Source organism: Rhipicephalus sanguineus, unplaced genomic scaffold (assembly GCF_013339695.2).
Source record: "Rhipicephalus sanguineus isolate Rsan-2018 unplaced genomic scaffold, BIME_Rsan_1.4 Seq912, whole genome shotgun sequence".
Taxonomy (NCBI): domain Eukaryota; kingdom Metazoa; phylum Arthropoda; class Arachnida; order Ixodida; family Ixodidae; genus Rhipicephalus; species Rhipicephalus sanguineus.
In genome coordinates this window covers 48,270-67,658 of record NW_023616274.1, presented here as the reverse complement: position 1 = coordinate 67,658, position 19,389 = coordinate 48,270, and the positions used below count along the sequence as shown (strand labels likewise).

The window sequence follows — 19,389 nt, the reverse complement described above, 5'->3', positions numbered from 1 at the left end:
GGCCATGGGCATGTCCAAGAAGTCGCCGCTGAAAACCGTATGTCCGTCGAGGTGGTTCTCTTTTTATGAAGCTCTAGAAGATATTTTGGACTACTGGCGGGCCATTTTGTCTTCTTGAGAAGCGACGAAGCCAAGGGAACGAAGTGTGAGAAGCTCAAGAGTGTTATTTCATTGCCTGAAGTTGTGCACGACTTGTTCATTAAGATGAGGTTTCTGAAGACCAATTCGTGTGCCATGCTCTCAATCATTAAGGAACTTCAGGCAGAAAGTACCCTGGTACACCAAGTTTATTCCATACCGAAGTTTCGTTTGCACGCACTCGTCAGTCACCACCTTGACGAGAATGACCGCTTAACGACTGTCGCAGACATTCACGGATACTACGCTGCTGTCGCTGAAAAGTGGAGACAGACACCTGACAGGAACCTGTGCGATCAACTCCAGTACACTAAAGAATTGTTTTGGTACTGTGTTCAAATTGTGAATCCAAATGTGAAGCATGAGCTGCCCTGTGTGTTCCAAACCTATGCGCCTATTTTTCAATTAGTGCTTCTTGAAACTGACGACATGAGCCAGCCAGTTCCAGAGTGATTTTGCGAACTATCAGTGCTATGTAACATTGATGAACCCCTGTCGTTTTGGAGACTTCACAATGTCCAGTGGCCAGTGCTTTCTCGCTGCACACTGCGTCTTCTGGCGCTTCCTGTTTCTAGCGCTAACGTTGAAAGGGCATTTTCAAAGCTGAGAGTCGTCAATCGAAAGGAGCGCGCTATGATCACTGACAGCAACCTCGCAGAGTATGCTTGCATGTTTTACAATAAGCTTGAAGCTAAGGTTCTTATATGTACATATACAGGTGTTTTGTGTTCAAGTGTTTTGCATGTGCGCATATGTTTTTCCGCATTCAAACCTTCTAGAAAAAAATAAATGCGCTTCGTGTGTTTTGATCTTTTAGCATTCACATCTGAATTGATCTAAAATTTTGGGGTTTTAAGAATAATGCAAAACTCCGAATTTCAGAGAATTGGGGATTTAAGAGAAATAAACTCTGATAAACGTTGAATTTCCGCCAAAAATATAAACTCTGATAAACACCCGCCGATTTTCAAGAAATATAAACACTGAAAACACGGAGCCCTAATCATAATATGTAAACTTTCTGCAGGCAACACAGATTGTGTAATAGGTGCAACACTTTATATGTCAGTAGACACTTTCGGCATACACTCCAAAAATAGTAATTACAGACACTAGGAATTTACCCAAAAGAAGCATTTCTAAAATAAAATTTTTCAATAATTTTCAAAACACAGAAATTTAGACAGTCTTCAGAGTTCTTTTCAATTTCAATAATTGCATGGCTTTGATTCTTCTGATAAGCTAGCGAACTCCTGCGAGGAGAGGTTGTAATGCTAGCATTGAGGAATATTTGCTTGGGCCTCTGCTTTGGTCCACAAGATGATGAATGGGGCCACTGGGATGAATGACCTCAATAGAGATGAGGCTATCGTGATGAACTGGTAAATAACTTTACATGCTCACTGTAACACATGAGTAAACATGAAAAACATGCAGTATGCATGTTTTTCACCTTTACTGGGTCAGTGACCACTACTTCTTCATAATCATGTTACCAGAACTCTTGAACTAGATATTGTACTCTGCATGCTTTTTTAACTTGACTTGGTCAATGACTGCAACTTAATCATGTTACCTGACATCAAACTCTTCATTACATGAGGTTATCATGTGTGCAGTGGCACCAGGCTGAAATTTCTGAAGTTATGCAGTACCTTGTGGAAAACTCGCACATTAACTAAAAAAAAAGCCAAATCATCATTTCAAAATTTCCAAAACGCTGCAGGGTTGATCAGTCAGTGTTATGTTACATATTTATGGTATTTGTTACCACTGAAGTTTTTTTGTGCATGAAGTTGAAATTTATGTTTTTTTGAGCACTGCTGATAGACACTAATGACCCAGGGCACACGAGTAAAATTTTAAACATAGTGCTGGCTCCCAATATGCACATGTCAGTTTAAGCTTTTATCGGACATGCCAAGGTTTGCTCTTAATAAAAGATTGAAGCAGAGCAGATCCAATGGTCACTGTTTGAATCTACAGACAGATAGAAACTCCTTTTTATTTTCCTCTTTAACCTCATGCTCTGTGTGCACAACATGACATGAACCTGGTGCATTTAAGCTCGATTTCTTGACTGCAGCAGCGCTCATTATCAGCAATCATTAGCACTCGTGATGCAGTACTTCACTACACTTCTAGGTGATGCCACCATCCCAATCACTATAATGAAGAGCATTGAGGTAGGAAATATAGCTGGTGTTTGGCACGAGAGAAATATATGTGTAGTGACGACCTCTGTCCTCCAGCACAGCATCGGGCTGCTGTGTTGGAGCGCAGAGGTGTGACTCCTCAATTAGCCACCAAGGTGCAGTTTATTTTTAAGTGTGGCCTATTCGGCGAGACAGCAGCAGCAGCTGCAGACATGAAACCCCGCAAAGGTTCACAAAGATTCGTTTTCCAAGTCACTTATCAGGTGTTCCAAAACCTTTACCACCTAGCACAACTCAATAATTTCCTGTAGTGTTCCTTCAACAAGCTAACAGAAAAATCTTTTAAGCCTTGGTCACAAAAATACATTTAGCAATTTTAAAGGTACTTTTTAGATGTGAAGGTGCGAAATGTAACTGAGAATTTACTCAGTGTCGGTAGGAGTAGACACGCAACTTCACTGGCAAATGTAGGAATGAGGACCAACAGCTCTCATTCTAAAAGACAGGGCGGGCAAACACGCACACAAGAAAGAGGACAACACAAATGCCGGCGTTTGTGGTGTTGCGACTTCTTTCTTGTGTCCATGTTTGCCCGCCCTGTCTTTTAGAATGAATACTTGCCAACTAGCTCAGCTCTCTGTTAATCTAAGCCAGCAGCTAAAACAAGTAATACATGCTCGACCAATAAATTTCATCAGAGTTATAACAGTAACTAGAGTGGAAGGTTAGAGAAAACGAGGCTGAGCACGCACAGGATGTTCGTATGGTATTCTGGAGGCCCCAGGGAAATATCCAAGTGAGCTTAAAAAATTTGTATCAAATAGGTCTGACTGGTATCCATACACTAATAGTGTCACCAAGAATCACCAGTGACTCAATGGCACTTAAAAACAACAAATGAAAATACATTAACACATATTAGGGCACCCCAACCCCATCCTCTTTTTTTTTATATAACAGACATATAAACTAGGGAGGGAGTTAGACACACAGTATACTTTTTTGTTTTCCAGTATAACTGTCAAAGGAGGGAAGATGGTCACATTTGTGGTGCTCCTCAGTCACATTGGCATGCTGTAATCCATGCTGCCCCATACTTCATGGCCTCAAGAAAAGACATTGTAAAACATGACTAGAAATGAAACAAACTCTGTTGTAGGTATTTACATGCCCCAACACAAGTTCCCTGTTTGTTGGTGGTGGGAGGGCAGGAAGTTATCTTTCTTCTTCTTCTTCTTTTTTTTTTCTGTAGCTTATAAGTTAATGACACTGCATCCAAATGGTATTTTTATACAACAATGTCAAAATTGTCCCCAAGAAAGCTTTGTTTTAAACATAGCTCCTTTCTACTACAAAAGCCAAAGTCACTCAAAATAACCATATTTGCAAGGGAGCCATAGAAACATGAACAGCAAGGGTAAATGCAAATATGAAGCAGACACACACCCACGAGAAGAATGTAAGACTGCACAATGAATGTGATGTTGCAGTGGCATCAACTGATGGTTATGGGCGACATCATAATGTCCCGACTGGCAATTGCTGGGGACAGGCATTGAAGAGGGGCCTTGGGTCGAACAAAGCGCAGAACTCCCAGAGCAAAGCAGGAGCATACACAGCCCAGACCAAATATCTGTGGGAAAAAAAGGCAATATGCAGGTCATAAATTATATTACAACAGTTCACTCTGTCTCATCTAAGTAGGCTGCTGACTTCTCAAAATAGTATCACAAAGCCCAACTTGAATTTTGAGAAAACCGTAATATTCGCTAATAGAATTTAACTTTGGCTATGTCAAACCGAAACATTTTAAATTATATATCTTGCCTATGAATCACAACAAAAGAGTATAACAAGGATGCAGACATGCAGTGAAACCATTAAAGTACATCATTAGGAATAGAGCAAAATGTTCACTAAAACAAGGAGTTCTTGCAACTAGAGGTGTCTGAACCTTACAAAAAGGATTGCTCCAAACTGGAGAAACAGCCTATGAAGCCACCGTATACAAATATTTGAATAAAAATAGATCATATGATAAATAAAGGATAATTATACCATTCAATGCAGGTATTACTGTTTATAAATGAGAACACAGAAACTGGGAAGCCTGCGCATGAGAAGTAAAAGTGAAATCTGGCCACTTTTTGTGCAAGTAACACAATGAGAAAGTGAAAAATAAATGCACATACTAAACCACCACACAGAGAGCTTTTGGTCCTATGTACTATACATATGTGAAACCCAAAGCCACTGGTGGAATGGTACTCCCCAAGTGGTGTGAGGTCTTGAGAGAGCTGCTCATGGAACAAACGCATGCAGTTCACACCGTTGTACAAACGAACACGTGGACATTTAAAGCAGCTTTTACACAACGGCGAGTTTACAAATAGAATCTTATAACTACAGTAACATGACAAATAACACACTAGAATGCCAATATAATGCACATAACATAACACACAATGTACCGTGAATGCTGTGTCACCAGCGTTCGACTCACCACAGGAGTCTGTGGGAACGAGCCGTGGAATCACCCCCACGGACTACCCATGAGAGACAACTGTCCACCAACAGCACTAAGTCCCAAAGAGAGTGATGTCTGTTCCCCATACGCCTGCCTTACCTCGCTGCCAGAGCGGCGCCACCGCGGAAACGGTGCCATCCCTCGTACGGCGGCGAGTATGCTAGCTACGCCGACATAGGGGCCCATCCCGTGATAAAGCCGGCCTGCCAGGCGCACGTGCGTCATGAGGCAAAAACGACCTTACAGGGGGTGCGAGCACCCCAAGAGTGATCCATTCTGAGGGCATGATAACTTTAGAAGGAATTTGCTGGACTTGGCACTGGACATGTTGGCATATATGGCCAACAATGTCAAGAATTCCACTATGCACCTTCATGGACCTGGTGCTGAGTCATAAAACCTCCGAATTGTGATAATATCCCAAAAGCTATTGCTCAAAAATACTGTCCCTGGTATGACCAAAGGACCCCTCATCAGGCTTGGACAATGCAAACCAAAAAGCATGGCATGTACATCACATGATGACAATTAAGTATGAAATGGTTTTACACCGAGAAAGCCGCATTTCAAGCGAGCGTCAAGGTCACATGTACTAATGCCCCATACAACATTCAGTCTCTGCTACGCTACTGACCATGGCACATGATCTTAGGTAATCATTAAGGGTGGAATGCACAATGCTTTTACTGGAAATGCGCCAGGAGGCCCAATATAGGAAAAAAAAAAAGGAGGTGGGGTCCGTCACCTCATCATATGAATGGGACATGATACCTTGGCTCTGGTACATGAGTATGCCAACGAATGTAGCTTGTGGATGTTAGCTAAGGCAAAGGGGAGGTTATCTGTTTACATGCTGGCCTCCTAATAAATAATATCTGGGTTTAACGTCCCAAAACCGTGATATGATTAAGAGAGACGCCATAATGGAGGGCTCCAGAAATTTTAACCACCTGGGGTTCTTTAACGTGCACCTAAATCTAGTGCTGGCCTCGTATTGGCATGGTAACAAGACAGTTCAATTTCTTTCTAATGTCTCCAATAATGAATCAATTTGGAAAATACTTAGGCAAAACGCTCCATATACAATGTCTTAAAACTTCCCAAGTATAACTGAAATTTGTAATGGGGCTTGGTGAGCTGAGCTTCAAGAAAAGGAGGTATATAAAAGAAGATTACTAACACTGACATAATTAGTATATAACAAAAGATCAAAACATCATATAAACTGACATAACAAGGCCACACACTGACTAAAACCGACATCTTTAGTTCAATGACTGCAAGTTATAAAATGGTTTGTATGCTTGCTCAATAACTGCTACTAAGCAGCGACAATGTTTTCAGCTATCTGGGGCATCACAACGATGGCAATAATGAAACAATGTAACAGTATGTCGTCAGATGCACATTTATTGTTGTGTTTGAAGAAGGAGGGAAGTGTGATTCTGCAATGCTACATATTGTTTTAAGCAATGAAGACAACCCGAGTCTCGCCAAAGAAATCAAAACAAGTTTGTGTACAGCTGCCTAAAAGTGATGCAGTCTTACTGAATGGCTGGAAATTGCCGAACCCTTTGTGTGACCGCTCATGAAATTGTGTCGTGCGCACAGCAACTACAGCTCTCCCACAGTGTAATTATTTGAATTGGTCCTCCCTTTGAATGTTATCTCTCCCTTGTGGCTCAAATATTCTAAAGAAATGAATATTAGAAAATTTCCAATAGTGAATTCTCATACTGAATATGAAATAAAGCACAGATCATTCTAGAGGTATAAGAAATTTTAACTGATCACACATCCCTACATAGATTGCTTTAAAACTAGGCAGGAAACATTGTACTATATTTGTTTTCGCTTATGACATTATAATGTGGCATGAAAAAGTTTGGAGATTGGCTTTGTTAAAAAGCAAGTAATTTATTTATGAGAATTGAAACACATTTACATCCAAAATGGTTGCTTTAATTGTGCATCAACACAGCACTTCGAGTATTCCTGCCCCTTTTCGAATATGTCCTGAAAGTCTTTTTTCCTGGAACAAGTTGAATATCACCTGTGATTAGATCTTCATTTAAACAATCATGTAAAAATGGCAACCTTTCGGGTGCGTTTTTAATTTGGAGGAAAGAAAAAGTGAAGAAAGGGGAAGCCCCACCTGGTAAGGAAGAGAAACCATATTGATTTTTGCATGAAATTTGTGTTTGGAGAGTGCTCTGTGACAGGGTGCATTGTCGTCATGCAACATCAAGTCCTCATGCACCCCAGATAGACCAGTTTTTACCAAATATCATTCTTCAGATGCCCTAAATCTTGGCAGTAAAGTTCACTGTGGATAGTATGGCCATTCAGGACAAATTCTTGACGCACAATACCGTGAATGTAGAACAAGACAACGTACATTCACTTTGCCAAGTGGCAGAGATGCCTAGCTGCTTTTAATAGTGGAGATTGGCATTTCCCCTGTAATGACTGTTGCATTGTCCCGACTCCCAAGAGATCATCCTCGATATGAAAGAAAGACCATTTGTCAGGTTTCGCTATCACTTATCTTGTTCTCTTCCTGGAATTAAAAACCCAGCTCAAATGCTGCCATACTGAACCAATCAAATTAAAGTTCGAATCCCAGAAGGGTGCAGAACTTATCCCATAAAGAAGATTTCAAAGACATATTCACAAAGTAGCAGGAATGCTGGTAACACCATATTGTTGCGCAAGGGGACTGTTCTGAAGGTGGCCGTATATAAGACTCTTCAAAATAGAGCCAGTATTGAAAATGTTCAATAAAACTCTGTAGGTTCATAATGAATGCATGAAGTAAGGTCTTTCCACAAGTCACTGCTTAATTTCTCCACAGGTAATTATTACAAATAGGCAAACTGCATATGTGGTTGGCAAGTAGATGGGCAGTGCAAATTACTGCGTGAAAACATGGTTGATGTGACACAACTCCACTCCGTAAAATGGGCCCTCACGAGTTTCCATTGAACGGCTGTGTGTGCTGAGAGCTATTGTAACATTGTATAGCCCAGGCCTAAGTGTGCACGTAAGTGATGCAATACCGACCTGCTGGATGCTCTGGTAAGCTAACGTGCAGCATTGAGATCTCACTTATGTTCCCAACATATAAAGCTTTAAAGCACAGCTCACACACTTTCAAAATACAAATGTGAAGTTACGCTGCAGCAAAGCATCCCAATACCACTACAGGAGTGCTACCCTGACAACGGCTGTCCCATAACAGTGGCGTCTTGGTGGTGGAGTGAAGAACTGGGCACCTTGTACCACACTGAAGCTACATAGCAGTCAGTAGTCGAGGCACTTCTGCAAAGTGACCGTACATCTCATTCTGGAGACCCCCTCCGAGAAACCTGCTGCTACACACAGTCAATGCCCAACCATCGCCATATACAGAGTCTGTCCCAAAAGTTCCTGGAATTTTTTTGGTAGTCGGCAATGCCACCTGACGGGGCAGGGCTTTAGGCAGAGAAGTTAGTGGGGTATGTAAGCTTCAAAACGAGATTGGTCTCCGTTGCCTACGGACAGTTGTTGAGGCAGGTCACGCTCCGTGCAGAGGTATCTACTGCACCTCCGCTGAGAAAAAAAATGGAACAATTTTTGGAGCAGTGTTATGCAATCAAGTTTTGAGTGAAATTGGGTAAAACCAGGTGGAGATGCTCGAAATACTTCGGAAAGCCTACAGTGACGATGCAATGAAACAAAGGCTAACTTTCATGTGGCACAAGAGGTTCCGGGAAGGTCTGGAGTCCGTCAATGATGACAACTGCTCGGGACGCCCGTCGACATCACAAACGGATGACTCGGTGCAAAAAGTGCATCAAGTTTTGGACAAGGACCAGCGAATATGTGTTTGGATGATCGCAGAAGAGTGTGGAATACCCAAAACAATCATTCATCGCATTTTAACGGAGGATTTTCAAATGAGGAAAGTGCGAGTGAAAATGGTGCCAAAAGTCCTGATGAGTGAGATAAAGGAAGAGCGTTTGTTGAAGTGCCAGGAATTGCATGAACACTACGAAATGGACCCAAAATTTTTGGAAAGAGTGATTACAGGTGATGAGATGTAGATTTCTGAGTGTGATACTGAATCAAAGCATCAGAGCAGCAAGTGGCACACCATGGAGTCTCCTCGCCCAAAAAAAGCAAGGATGAGCAAATTGCGAATCAAGGCAATGCTCATTGTGTTTTTTGACAGGAAAGGTGTGGTTCACAGTGAATTCGTGCCACAGGGACTAACAGCTAACAAGCAGTTTTACAGTAAAGTGCTCCAACCGTTGCACAACAGGGTTCGATGCATCCGATAAGAAATTTGTGACAATGGACACCATGATGACGCGCCAAGCCACACACACCGCATTCACTGTCTTCGAGTTGCTGGCCAAAATATATGTGGCAATGCTGCCCCAGTCGCCGTTCAGCCCTGATCTGGCACCATCGGACTTCTTTTTATTCCCAAGGGTCAAAAGAACCCTGAAATGAACTCGGCATGGGACACTGGAGACGGTAAAAGCAGCTGAGACGACCTCACTGTAGGAGGTTCCCGCTGATGGCTTCCAGGGCGCCTTTATTTAAGCGTTGGCAATGGTGCATTGAAGCAGGAGGAGAGTACTTCGAAAAGTTCTGAAGAGATTGTAAACTGATACTGAATAAATGATTTATAAAAAAGAAAAATCCTGGGAACTTTTGGGGCAGACCCTGTATGCCAAAATGCTCAAAGAGTGTGGGTTTAAGCTCCACACTGAAATAACACTGTCACTGCAAATGGTGATGAATAGAGGGATTTAGTCAATAGAGAGATTCTACTACTTGGCCATTCATTACCAAAGAAAGCAAAGGAATTGAATAAGGAGTGGCACTTTCTTTTACCTAAATAAGTTATGTGCAGAATTGCATAACAGGGTTCAAACATATCAATGGAGACAGCCTCCTACTAAACTTTCACAAAGGTACATTTTTCTTACAAGAAGACACAGTTAAAGTTTTCAACTGAAATATTGCAATGAAAGAAAGCTAAGAAAAAAAGCAAGAAAGGTATTTTAGGTTGGGCTTGTTGAATGCTCATTATTACAAGGGATTAGCAGAGGAATCTTTTAATAGGAGAGGCACAAAGAAGACAGTGCTATGTGTGCATCTCCTTGTGCCTCTCCCTGTTGACATCAGATTCCTGTGCTCTTCTCCTGCAATTAAGAGGAAGGAGGAGGAATATCCCACTACACAAGCGGAATGATTCTGATTCCGAGTCCCAGTCCTCGAGTTTAGTGGGCAGTGATGTACAATGTTCTACTCCTTAACCAGATTGACTAATGTTGACTAAATGCACAAGACAAATCGGGCATTGGTCCACCAGCCGAATAATTATTGGTACATGACACTCAGTCCAGCCGCCAGGGCCTTTGGAAGCAAGGGGAAAGGAGGGGCTCGAGTAGAACAGTATGCCTATCTAGGCCAAATACTAACAGGGCGCCTACTTAGGTTAAGAAATCCACCGAAGAATAAGGATGGGTTGGTGCGCATACATATGGTAGGAATTCTGAACTCGTAACCAATAACTTACCACCGTCACTAAAGCAGAAAGTATACACCCATTAAATTTTTCCAGTCCTAACATATGACCTGGGAAATAAACAAAGAAACTCGAAAAAGAAGCCAAGGATCACATAGTTTGCAATGGAATGAAAACTGATAGGCGTGAAAGAGATAGGAAGATAGCGGAGTGGATCAGAGAACAAACAGGAGTAGCAGATATTCTAGTAAATAGATATTAAATGAAAAAAAAAAAAAAGACCTGGACAGGCCACGTTATGAGAAGGAAGGACAACAGACACTCAGAGCATCGGAATGAATACCACAAGATGGAAGAATGGGCGGGGGTGTCCAAGGGTTAAGTGGAGCAACGAAATTAAGAAATTTGGAGGCATAAAATGGAATCAGCTCGTGCAGGACAGAGTGGGTTGGACATCATTGGGAGAGGTCTTTATCTTGCAGTGGACATAAGACAGGCTGCTGTTGATGATAATCGTCCTCGTGAGTAGGGGGGCTTTAATTTACGGGTTAATGTTGCTAGCTAAATGAATTCATTTACATAGCAGGATTTATCGCAATACATCATTTTATGTATCTCTAAACTGGAGATAATGCATTGGTACTAACCCCAGAGACAACGAAAAGGCTGCAGGTCCAGTCAACAATTGTAAAGTAAGTCCGTTGGTAAAGCACCTTGCTGTGTATCAGTAGCGAGGATGAGACCAGAAACAGAAGGGCCACTACTCCCCACAGCACTGTGTCCTGTAAAAAAGCAAGATGTAAATGCCACAACACCAGTAAACACATCAAATTGAGCACTAGTCATCTAACAGATACAATCGTGAAACACTATGGGTACTATAAAATTGGTTTTTCTTTGAATGTATGACATCAAAGTTCACAATGAAGAAGATACTTCGTGCATGCATGGGAAGCATAATTTGAGTTGTACTTTCGTTTTTGACTTAACAGCTGTAAAAAACTAAAGGCATAGCATAAAGTTTCTGCAATGCACAATTACAAGTGTTATGCACATTGGGAAGTAACATAAGTTAAGCATTTACACCAATTAGGTCTAAAGTTTTTTTGCCTGTTCAGTGGAGCTGAACAGGCAAAACAGGTTCAGTGGAGGCTGTGTTTAATTTACGACCCTAAAATCTTGCAATCTCACTAAGGGATCTCAAATCGCTATGAGCTTAATGGTGAGAAAATGGTTGCTTGCTCGGCTTCGACAACCTCCCATATCTGTAAAACATGGGAATAATGTCAATAAATCTATCACATTGGTGCTCTATTATTGTTAGAAAATGCCATCTAATTCCAGTCACCATGACTCTGGTTTTTGTACACACTGTTACCATCACACATGCAGCACAAAGCATGCTGCATGAGGCAAAAGCCATTCTGTGCACATGACAGGCAACCAAGACGACGAGAAAGAGTATGTGTGAAACTGCATGGTAAGGGCATTCTAGCAAACGGATCATATTATGCCTAAGGACAAGCTTTCAGAATAAAAAGAAAAAGGATCAATATGGACAGCTCTAACTTCGGTGATGCCACGTTCACGACCCTGCTGGCATCAAAATGTGTAAGGAAGGGTCAGGCAAAGCGCAGAGAAGAGCGCATGATCGTTTTTTGAATTTCTTTTTACTTTCTTGTGACACACTGCACTGCCATGCTTGCCAATGGTATTGTTACTCATACAGTGGACATACCTATGTAAAATGTGTTCAAAATATCAAATGTAGCTAAGAAACCCTTTATACATCCTCAAGAGCACTGGGAAAGAAAGAAGAGAATAAAAGCAGCCTGAAGAGTGACAGAAGGCAAAGGAAGATGTACTACTGAGCTTATCATGAACTGCACTGTGCAAGCTATGGCAGGAACATTCTCAAGGTTGAGCTGGCAGCTTAATGTGCAATTTCCCACCCAAAAGTGAGGAGGGTTTTACCATTCCAGTGATGCACATTAACAATGTGCTTTTCATCATTTGCCTTCTATGGATGCATTGTGACTGTATCGCGAAGCAGGTGTGGCCTGCTGAGGAGCATGACTACCCGTGCTTATTTAGCATGCTATGCTTTGTCACTGTGCCCAGCAGTTGCTCTTTGGTAACAAAGTGCATGCCTGTTTTGGTCTGCCACTCATGCAGCAAGGGTAAAGGACAGAAGCCTCCTTTTGTCCTGTGAAATGCCCAACTGGTTCCCAATGCAACTGTCGGCACAAAGTAAAGGGCAGAGTTTGTTCGGTCGTCGAGGTGAGGAGCCTTGACTCAGGGGCCTTCCAAGCAGAAAGCCAGCAAATAAAAGTTTTCCGAGGAGGTGTCGTCGGCAAGAATCCTGATGTACAGCCTCAGCCCATCACCATCTTTGGAAGCAACCAGAGCAGCAAGGAACCTGGTACGGTTACGAACGAACTCATGATTCGCACTCTGCAGATCAGCTGGTTCTCTGAGTGCAATGGGACTTTCAATCAAACTTTTCTACCACATTTATTACTTTTTTTACATTACCACTGCTTATTCTTTTTTGCATATACATTGACTCTAGCATTCAGCACAGTTACTTCTGTTTGTAGTTTTCTTTTTATTTGTGCATGTCTTATCATTTGCTTATCAATCGTATCCCCAAATGTGGTGGGCTTTGTTATACGTTCTGTGGTTTTTGTTTTGTTAGACCTTTTGCCTATCATGACAGCATGAGTGTGCACTTTTTTGTTTGTGATGCAGTGTTGCAAAAATCTAATAATGAAGCTTTAGGTGTTTCTCATCACCTCCGGGCATATGCCTCTGGTCCACGGTTGATCAGGTGACCTACTAAAGATCATCAGGCAAAGCGCTTAAAGGGACCGACAACTGATTTTTCTCGACCCAGCTTTTTACGGTGCAACAGGAAGCTTACCCTTCGTAGCGTTTGTAGCTGCAGTGGTTTATCCTAAAAGCACGTAGTTATTTTATAAGCAGTATTTTTCAATCTGAAAGGCTCTGAACACGCATGAAGGCTTGCTCCAGCAACGCTGAGAATTGATAGCAATGCCTCTAGCCCTTGTGAAAGCTGTCGTTGTTCTGCTTTCGCAGGAGTTACTGTAGCTATGCTTAACCACCTTTATTTTGAGCTTTCCAGCCATTTTTGAAAATAGCAAGCTGTTACAATGAGATGATGTGGCTTTATACACCTTCTCGGTATTTGTATACAGCGTTGTGTGCGCCTGCGACCAAGGTTGCCTGCGCCTGTGTCATGGATGGCTTTTCGCGGCATGGGATCATTACGCCAAGCGAAGGCAGCGCCACTTTGTTGCATACAACTAACGCAGGCCTATATGTACATTTTTATGGAGTAATATATTTTAATATAAATAAATGAACAATATTTCAGTACTAACAGAAAAGTCATCGAACTCATACACCGATCAATGGTCACGTGACCAGCTTCATCAGACCGTGTATGATTTTGCCGCCAGAGGCGCCAAAGGTCATTTTTCGCGACTTTCAATGAAGAAATAAAGATATAAATCCGCCTCTCACGAGATAAACAGGGTTGGTTTGAGTCAATGCGACGGACAATCTTTCCATCAGTGCAGTCATCTTAGTTCATGTTCTGGGCAGTTGTCGGTCCCTTTAAAGGGGTCATGAACCACTTTTCGAAGTAATGATCTATTGACCTCAGTATCGGAGTTTACTGCCTCCCGAATCAATTGCCGCAAACATTTTTCGAATCGATCAAGAACGAGCAGAGTTAAGGGGGTTTGGCGCACGCTCTCAGCAGTTTCTCTCTTTTCTCGTCCCGAGTGAACTAGAAGCTACACAGGGAGGGATGGCACGGGGGAAAGAAGTTATGTCAGCGTGCGTCGTGAAACGCGATCGCTCTCCCGCTGTGATTCGCATGCGCGAGTGTGGCTACCGTGAAAAGTTAGCAGACTGAGGAGTGCGGCGCCGGCAAGTGGCAGCACCCCGTGGCAAGAAGCGCATCTGATCTGAATGCCGCTGTCGATTTATGTCGGCTATCAGCCAATGAGGATGCTATGTCTTTTGCGACGTGGAGAAGCAGATAAGACGTCAACCGGCAGGCGCTCCACCCCCCGACGAGAGTGAGGACCAGCCTCTGTTTGAAAAAGAAGGGCGCCTAAGAAAACAGCAACTTCGCGCTCCGCTTGCAGCCATTATGCGGCACGCATGACTGCAATATTTGGCTGAGCAGTTCATAGCCGTGTCAGCTTTCTGCAGGATGTTCTTTTATTTTCAACAAGCCCAAGGGGTGCTTCATGACCCCTTGAAAAAAAAAAGAAAAAAAGGAGAGAGAGAGGGAGATAAAAAAAAAGGAAGGAGAGAGAGAGAGTACATGGGTGTTTTAGCATTTTGTCCCCTGCGAAACATAGTTAAACCTTCCTTTATATGGATGCAGGATGGGTTTGATTGTCCCCTCATTCCTTCTGTTCTGGAGTGTGCTGTAAGTTGTCTTTGTTCTTTTGACAAGTGTTGCTTCACAATATAGACGCAATACATGAGAAGTAGCAGATGATAGAAAGCACAGGAGCTGATACGCTTTTCTGCAGTGGCAATACTCTTTCCAACATTTTAGGTGCTATAATCCCTAGCTCGAGTGCTCTGGTGATGGTTCATATATTGCAATGTATCCTGAATGTGACAGCACATGCCTTGATGAACACGCACACACACAACGGACATAGTGGGGAACGGGCTGAAGGCATAATAGACAGAAATGAGTAGAAGACCCTCGGTAACAGCAACAAGAGTGAAAAAGGATTCAAAGTTGTTTTTTTTTTGCAAGCACAGCTGGCCATGTGACCACCAAAAACAGTGACACGTGCCACAACACGTGCCTGCGAGTGCCACGTTGACAACTGTGGCAGAGAACGCACGCAAGGAGCGTGGCAGCAAACACAAACTCGCGATGTAGGCAATTGTTGATTGTTTACATTACAACCAAGTTGATGTCGATGTTGTGAGATGCTATGTTGTGTGCTCAGCTGCATGGCATACACTTTAAAATTGAGTTTAAATATGTTCTAGCTACACTTGCCATTAATATTTTGTAGATGATATGTGCATGTCAACACAAATCTACTTCACAAGTTAACCAGTGTACAGAATTTTGTGTCAGTACTCCTTTAATTTAGTCTAAGTGGGGTTCTTTAACATGCGCATAATTCTAAGTACTGTCGGCCGCAAAAGTCTGCGGAATCTGTAGCATGCGGAGGAGTGGCAGAAAACTGCATTGCTGCGTCACCTACCGTCACATGGCGTTGTGTTGAGGATATCGGCCGCGGCCTCCATGATTAGCTCCGGCAACAGCGCATTACGCTGCAGGATCTAATTGCAGAGGACGCAGCTGTTATCCTCAACACCACGCCACATGACAATAGGTGACGCAGCAATGCAGTTTTCTGCCACTCCGCCACACGCTGCAGATCCCGTAAACTTTTGCTACTGACAGTACATAAGTGCTTATGCATTTATTGCGCCTTTTTTTTTTTTCATATGCCTATTAACACAAGTTGGTTGGGAATATATTCATTGAAATATATTCTCAGGTTTGAAAAAAAGGTGTTGCTGGACCCCGTTATTATGTAGACCCTTAGCTTAGATCGTTTTATGGAATGCAACTATATGCGCACAAAGAGAACTCACGATGAGGGCCCAATTTAGGGGCAGGATGTGGACTACGGAGGAGTTGTCCACTACCATCAGAGCAGCTGTTAGCAGAAATGCCAGCACACACACAAACAGGTGTAGGCGAACACGTTCAGACCGTGGCAGCTGCAGGACGTCATAATCCTTGGTTCCCGCACTTGCTACGCATATGAGACTCAGCAGAGACAGAAACTGCACATAAAGCAGGCATGCATGTTTCTCAATGGATCACACATACCTTTGACAATGACGCAGTCACATAGAGCACATGAAAAATACATATTCACATAACGGTGAAATGTCAAAAGGAGTGTGCAACACATTATGCAGTGGTGAGAAAAAGAATGCTCAAACGTTTGTTCCTCGCTATAAATTTAGATTCGTCAGTGCTGCATGTTGTCTCCGTCATGTCTTTTTCTCTTTGCACTGTTTCAATCACAAGTGCCAACTTTTGCCCGGTTCTCACTTGCGCTGCACTGTAGAATCGAAATCGTTCTTTACTTGCTTCAAATATGCGTTCAAAGGAATAAATAGTTATTTCTTTTCAACTTGAATGGCGTAACTCCTTACCTTTGTCACGGAAAATTCCTATCAAGGATTACACAATTCCGAAGTTTGTAATAATGTAGTTATGCTTTTTTGATAATTCCATGCACTATAAAATGCAAGAGTATCAAACCTCGTATTTTACGCGAGGCCGCGTTCTTCGTTGTTCTTTTGTAGTATTACTTGCCCAGAGAGTCATTACTGCATTTACTTCGAAAATAAAACTCCACTCGAAAATGCTTCACTTTACAATTATGATTTCTTGATTAATGGTTCTCTTAGGCAGTGAATATGAAGGGAATCAACGTCGCTTAACGCTCACGCAGAGACGCGGTAAATAAAAGAAAAAAAAAAGTACCGTACTGAAAGAACGATGCATGCAAGTGAACAAATTAACTGAAAACGTTATTTCAACGAGTACGAGCCAGAAAACAAAACACACGCAAAGGTTCCAACAAAAGCAGGTGGGGTAATCTCGTTAAAATAAAGCAACATATGTGCCAAAGAAAATTCACGAAAAGTCTAACCAGAATGGCGATCCTTAGCGCGCCTACGATGGTGAAGGGATAAGACTTGTCAAAAAGTAGCACGACGTTCTTGTGCAGTGTTTCATCCTGTGTAGTGTCCATAGTTGCTGGTGAATGGCTACGAAGGGCCCTCGTTTCCTCAGCTGTGCTAACATCGTCTTCAAGAGCAACGTTTTTTAGACAAGAGTCGTCGATGAAATGTGACAGGCGGCCGTGAGGAGATGAAGTTGACACTGCACTCGAGTCTACTCGGCTTGACGTCGCCGTGGACTTGATCCCCGATGCCGTATCATCGGAGTGGCTCATACTACGTCAAATGCGCGACTCCAGCGACCGTTCTTCGACACAGCACAGCCAGCCGATACAACCAACACAGCTTTCAAAAATGACACGCACCGGAAGACCGAGTGTTTCATACGCCAAACATCGCTCACGCCCACGACGCCAAGTTGAAGGTATGGAACTATTTTCACGGAAGCCGTGAAAATAGCGACTGGAACAGATAAAAGTTGGTATCAGTATCAGCCGTATCCGTATCCTCAACACGGCCGGTCTGGAAGACGAGCGTTTCTTTTCTCACAGACTCCATCCGGGTAACTTGAGATCTGGAGACTTTTCGTCTGCTTGCTCCTTGAAAATCCCTGTACGTCTGGGTACTACCTAGGCAACTGTTTATCCCTAAGAAACCCAGCCACTCAGCTGCTTGTTGATAGCGCGTGTTAAGCGCGCGCGGATGGCGATCTGCGGCCGAGGTGTGTTTACTTTCCGTCCGTTCCAGTTGCTAGACCCATCGAACGCTTCGAGATTGCCCCTTGCTTTAGTTAAAGGGCCTCGCAATTTCTGAAGATGTCGATCTTGTAGACGACGAACTTTTTGCATGTGGGTACGCATTTGTACTTATAGTAGCCTAGCTGAAAGAGGCGGAGTGCACGTGTTGCGTCCGGGACGCGTGTTCACAGTGAATGCGCTGCGGGCTCAGCTCCCCGAGTGACAATCCACGTATGCTGCCGAAGTGAGAGTCAAGTGCGCTCCATGAGCGACACCCTGGACGTTACTTTAGCAACTGTTAATCGTTACGTCTGGGCGTAACGCTAGACACCGCCTTTACATCGCGTTTGAGCCCTATGGGTATTAAATTTATGAACAGCGATGGCCGCCTTCTTCAGCTTGAGTAAAAGACCCAATCATGATCAAGAAATTCGATGTGGATCAGGCCCGATTGTGATCGAAAGGGGTTGTGTGACACCGGTATTATGTTTTTCACCGCTTGTCTGAAAAGGCTGAGTGAGGAAATCGGTGTCATATTCTCAAAACGCTGCCTAATGCATCCAGCAAAGCTGCTGTTGTCGTGGCAGTGAAATCATGCCAGCTAGACATGTATTCAAATGTGCATGGTCATTCTTTTAGAACTGATCTGTTTCATTGGGCTGTAGTTTTCCTGCAAAGTATTCGATTTTAATGCAGCTTACGGTCAAAGATTCAGGAAGGATGAAAATTTACTGTCTCGTCCCATTTTTTTATGCGCAGTGCAAAAAAAAGAAAGAATAAATAAGAAACAAGGAAAAGTGCGAAAAAAAACTGAATGTCATGCGGCATGCCACACACGACTCGTAAAGGTTTGTAAAACTTATAAATCACTTGCCCTACCACAGGTGTTGAAATGACCACCCTGCATGATCACACACTTTTTAATGCATTTATTAGCATGCACAAATTTTAATGGACAAGTGGCATCGGTATTGCAAATTATTTGACACCATGATGCTGTCACCACATGCTCTAACTAGGACTGTTATATTTTTCATATTAGTGTAACGTAAAAGTTGCCCATGCAGACTTGCAGGGAGTACTGAAAAACCCAAACGACATTACAGACAAGCACAAGCAAGGTTTGGGGCTTTGCGTAGGCAGAGTTGCTTTGGGGAACGCAGCATATAAATATGCAAGAATTGGGCACACACCCAACAGCCAGTATCAAGCATGCTCTTTACCTTTCCAGTGAGTTCGTAAAAACTTGCTTCACAATAGGTAAGCAGATATAAACACATCACAAAATGGAGTAGAAGTTTTGTTTTATCTGTTAGCAGGATACTGCAGGCCTTGAGCCCAGAACAGCAGGGCAAATGAACAGATGTAATTATATACTTAAGTTCCTGTGTAGTAACGCCCTCATATTTCAAGTATCATGAATTACCAACTCACCCAATCGGCCATTCTGTTAGGTATAGTGGATGTGTGTGCATGTGTGTGTATAAATAAGTAATGAACATAGAAAAAAAATAGTTGGTTTAATAAACACAT

General features: G+C 42.7%; 1 protein-coding gene across 1 annotated transcript; it reads right to left on the bottom strand.

Moving 5' to 3' along the window:
* Positions 1-1,325: 1,325 nt before the first annotated feature.
* Positions 1,326-17,533, bottom strand: LOC119378652 (uncharacterized). The gene is made up of 4 exons (XM_037647714.2): positions 17,089-17,533; positions 16,013-16,207; positions 10,990-11,124; positions 1,326-3,927 (listed from the first exon to the last, which is right to left on the bottom strand). The coding sequence occupies exons 1-4, from the start codon at positions 17,392-17,394 to the stop codon at positions 3,790-3,792; spliced, it is 774 nt and encodes a 257-aa protein (XP_037503642.1). The 5' UTR covers positions 17,395-17,533; the 3' UTR covers positions 1,326-3,789.
* Positions 17,534-19,389: the final 1,856 nt, after the last annotated feature.

Excerpts from the sequence above, each read along its gene's own strand:
- LOC119378652 (XM_037647714.2), bottom strand. The coding sequence starts at position 17,394 with ATGAGCCACTCCGATGATACGGCATCGGGGATCAAGTCCACGGCGACG. Across the intron at positions 11,125-16,012 it reads CCCTAAATTGGGCCCTCATC|GACACAGTGCTGTGGGGAGT; the intron begins GTGAGTTCTCTT and ends GCTTTTTTACAG. Across the intron at positions 3,928-10,989 it reads GCCTTTTCGTTGTCTCTGGG|ATATTTGGTCTGGGCTGTGT; the intron begins GTTAGTACCAAT and ends TTTTTCCCACAG.